Here is a 1,421-nt window from a genome sequence, read left to right as displayed (position 1 = left end):
TTAATAATAATAATCATCCTGGTCGTAGTAACCGCCCATAGAACGCTGATAGTCGTAATAATCATCATAATAATCATCATCGAAATTCATATAATAAAAGTCATCATCTTCGTAATCCTCATAGTCTTCATCATCATCATCATCCTCGCTGTCGTCACTATCATCGTCATCATCATCTTTTTGTTTAGCCGCTTCTGCCCCTTTAGATGCTTCTGCACCTTCAGCCGCTTCCGCACCCTTTGCCGCTTCCGCACCCTTTGCTGCTTCTGCACCCTTTGCTGCTTCTGCACCTTCAGCCGCTCCTGCACCCTTTGCCCCATCCTTCTCCTCTTCTCTTTTTTTTAACTTTTCGTTCGTAGTATAATACGCTTTATTTAACTCGCATTCTCGTTGTTTCTGTTGCAAGTACTTTTTCATTGTTTTAGGTCCAAAATTCCACTTCCTTTCAAACAGAAACATTCGCTGGCACTTTCTTCTTTTCCTCTTCTGTTGTTTATCTTGTATCTTTTTTAGTTTCTTATGATAAGTTGCTTTCATAGCATTCCATCGTCTTTTCTTATTATATCTATACTTCTGATAATTCAAATCTACAATATCCAATTTTTTATCCAAAAGTCTTTTGTCCTTATCGTAGAATGGGCCTATACCGGGTAAAACGTCTTTCGATGGTTTTTTGGCTATTTTATCTCTGGTTTTTGTTCTTTTTTCTTTCCATTTTATCTCCATTTCTTTTTCTTCCTTTTTTATTTTTGCCTCCATTTTTTTTTTTTTCTTTTCCATTTTAAGATCGTCCTTTTTAATTCTTTCGTTCACTTTGTCCAGAAAATTTAATAGTTGCTTCCTCGCCTCGTGCTTTTGCCTCAGTCTAGTGGACGTATTTCTCTGCAGAAAAAGTTGGGAGTGTGGGAAGTTTGTATTTTTTGTGTGTGCATTGCTGTTGCACCTTTTACGCGCTCATCACGCGTTTTAGCGTATATTTATTATGCACATCAATTTGCGCAATTTGCGACACATTCGCTAGCAGCAAAGTGAATGCAACGCACACGCAATAATAATTTCTGCTATTTCCAACTTACGGCTAATCGCATCAAAAGAACGATGAGCATAACCGCTTGAAAGAGAGTCAACCCGCTGTTCGTGACTTCCACGCTCTCCGCTTTATTTTCGACTTCCTCTGTTTTATTTTCGTCTGGTTTGGGATCTTCACCGATTTTGGGTTTCTTCATGAGAAAATCTTCTTCCCCATTGTAAAAATAATCATCACCATCTACATAATAACTTGGGAATCTCCCGTGATACATGCCACTAATTACGGAGGGGTGGGGGGGGTATGGTTCGGACACATAATACTTCTCTTTAAGGGTACTGAATGGTTTATCCACGTCCACCACGGAGTACAGGGTGCCCATGCTATGAGCCAT

At 39.3% G+C, this 1,421-nt stretch overlaps 1 protein-coding gene across 1 annotated transcript; it reads right to left on the bottom strand.

Annotated features, from left to right (window-relative positions):
* On the bottom strand, positions 1-1,421 carry PCOAH_00037090 (Uncharacterized protein; the record flags this gene model as incomplete). Its single annotated transcript, XM_020060500.1, has 2 exons — positions 1-882; positions 1,077-1,421. 2 exons carry the CDS (start codon positions 1,419-1,421, stop codon positions 1-3), a joined length of 1,227 nt encoding a protein of 408 aa, XP_019915966.1.

This window comes from Plasmodium coatneyi, chromosome 11, assembly GCF_001680005.1.
Source record: "Plasmodium coatneyi strain Hackeri chromosome 11, complete sequence".
NCBI lineage: Eukaryota > Apicomplexa > Aconoidasida > Haemosporida > Plasmodiidae > Plasmodium > Plasmodium coatneyi.
Note: the sequence above shows the minus strand (reverse complement) of the source record. Positions and strands in the feature narration are given on the sequence as shown.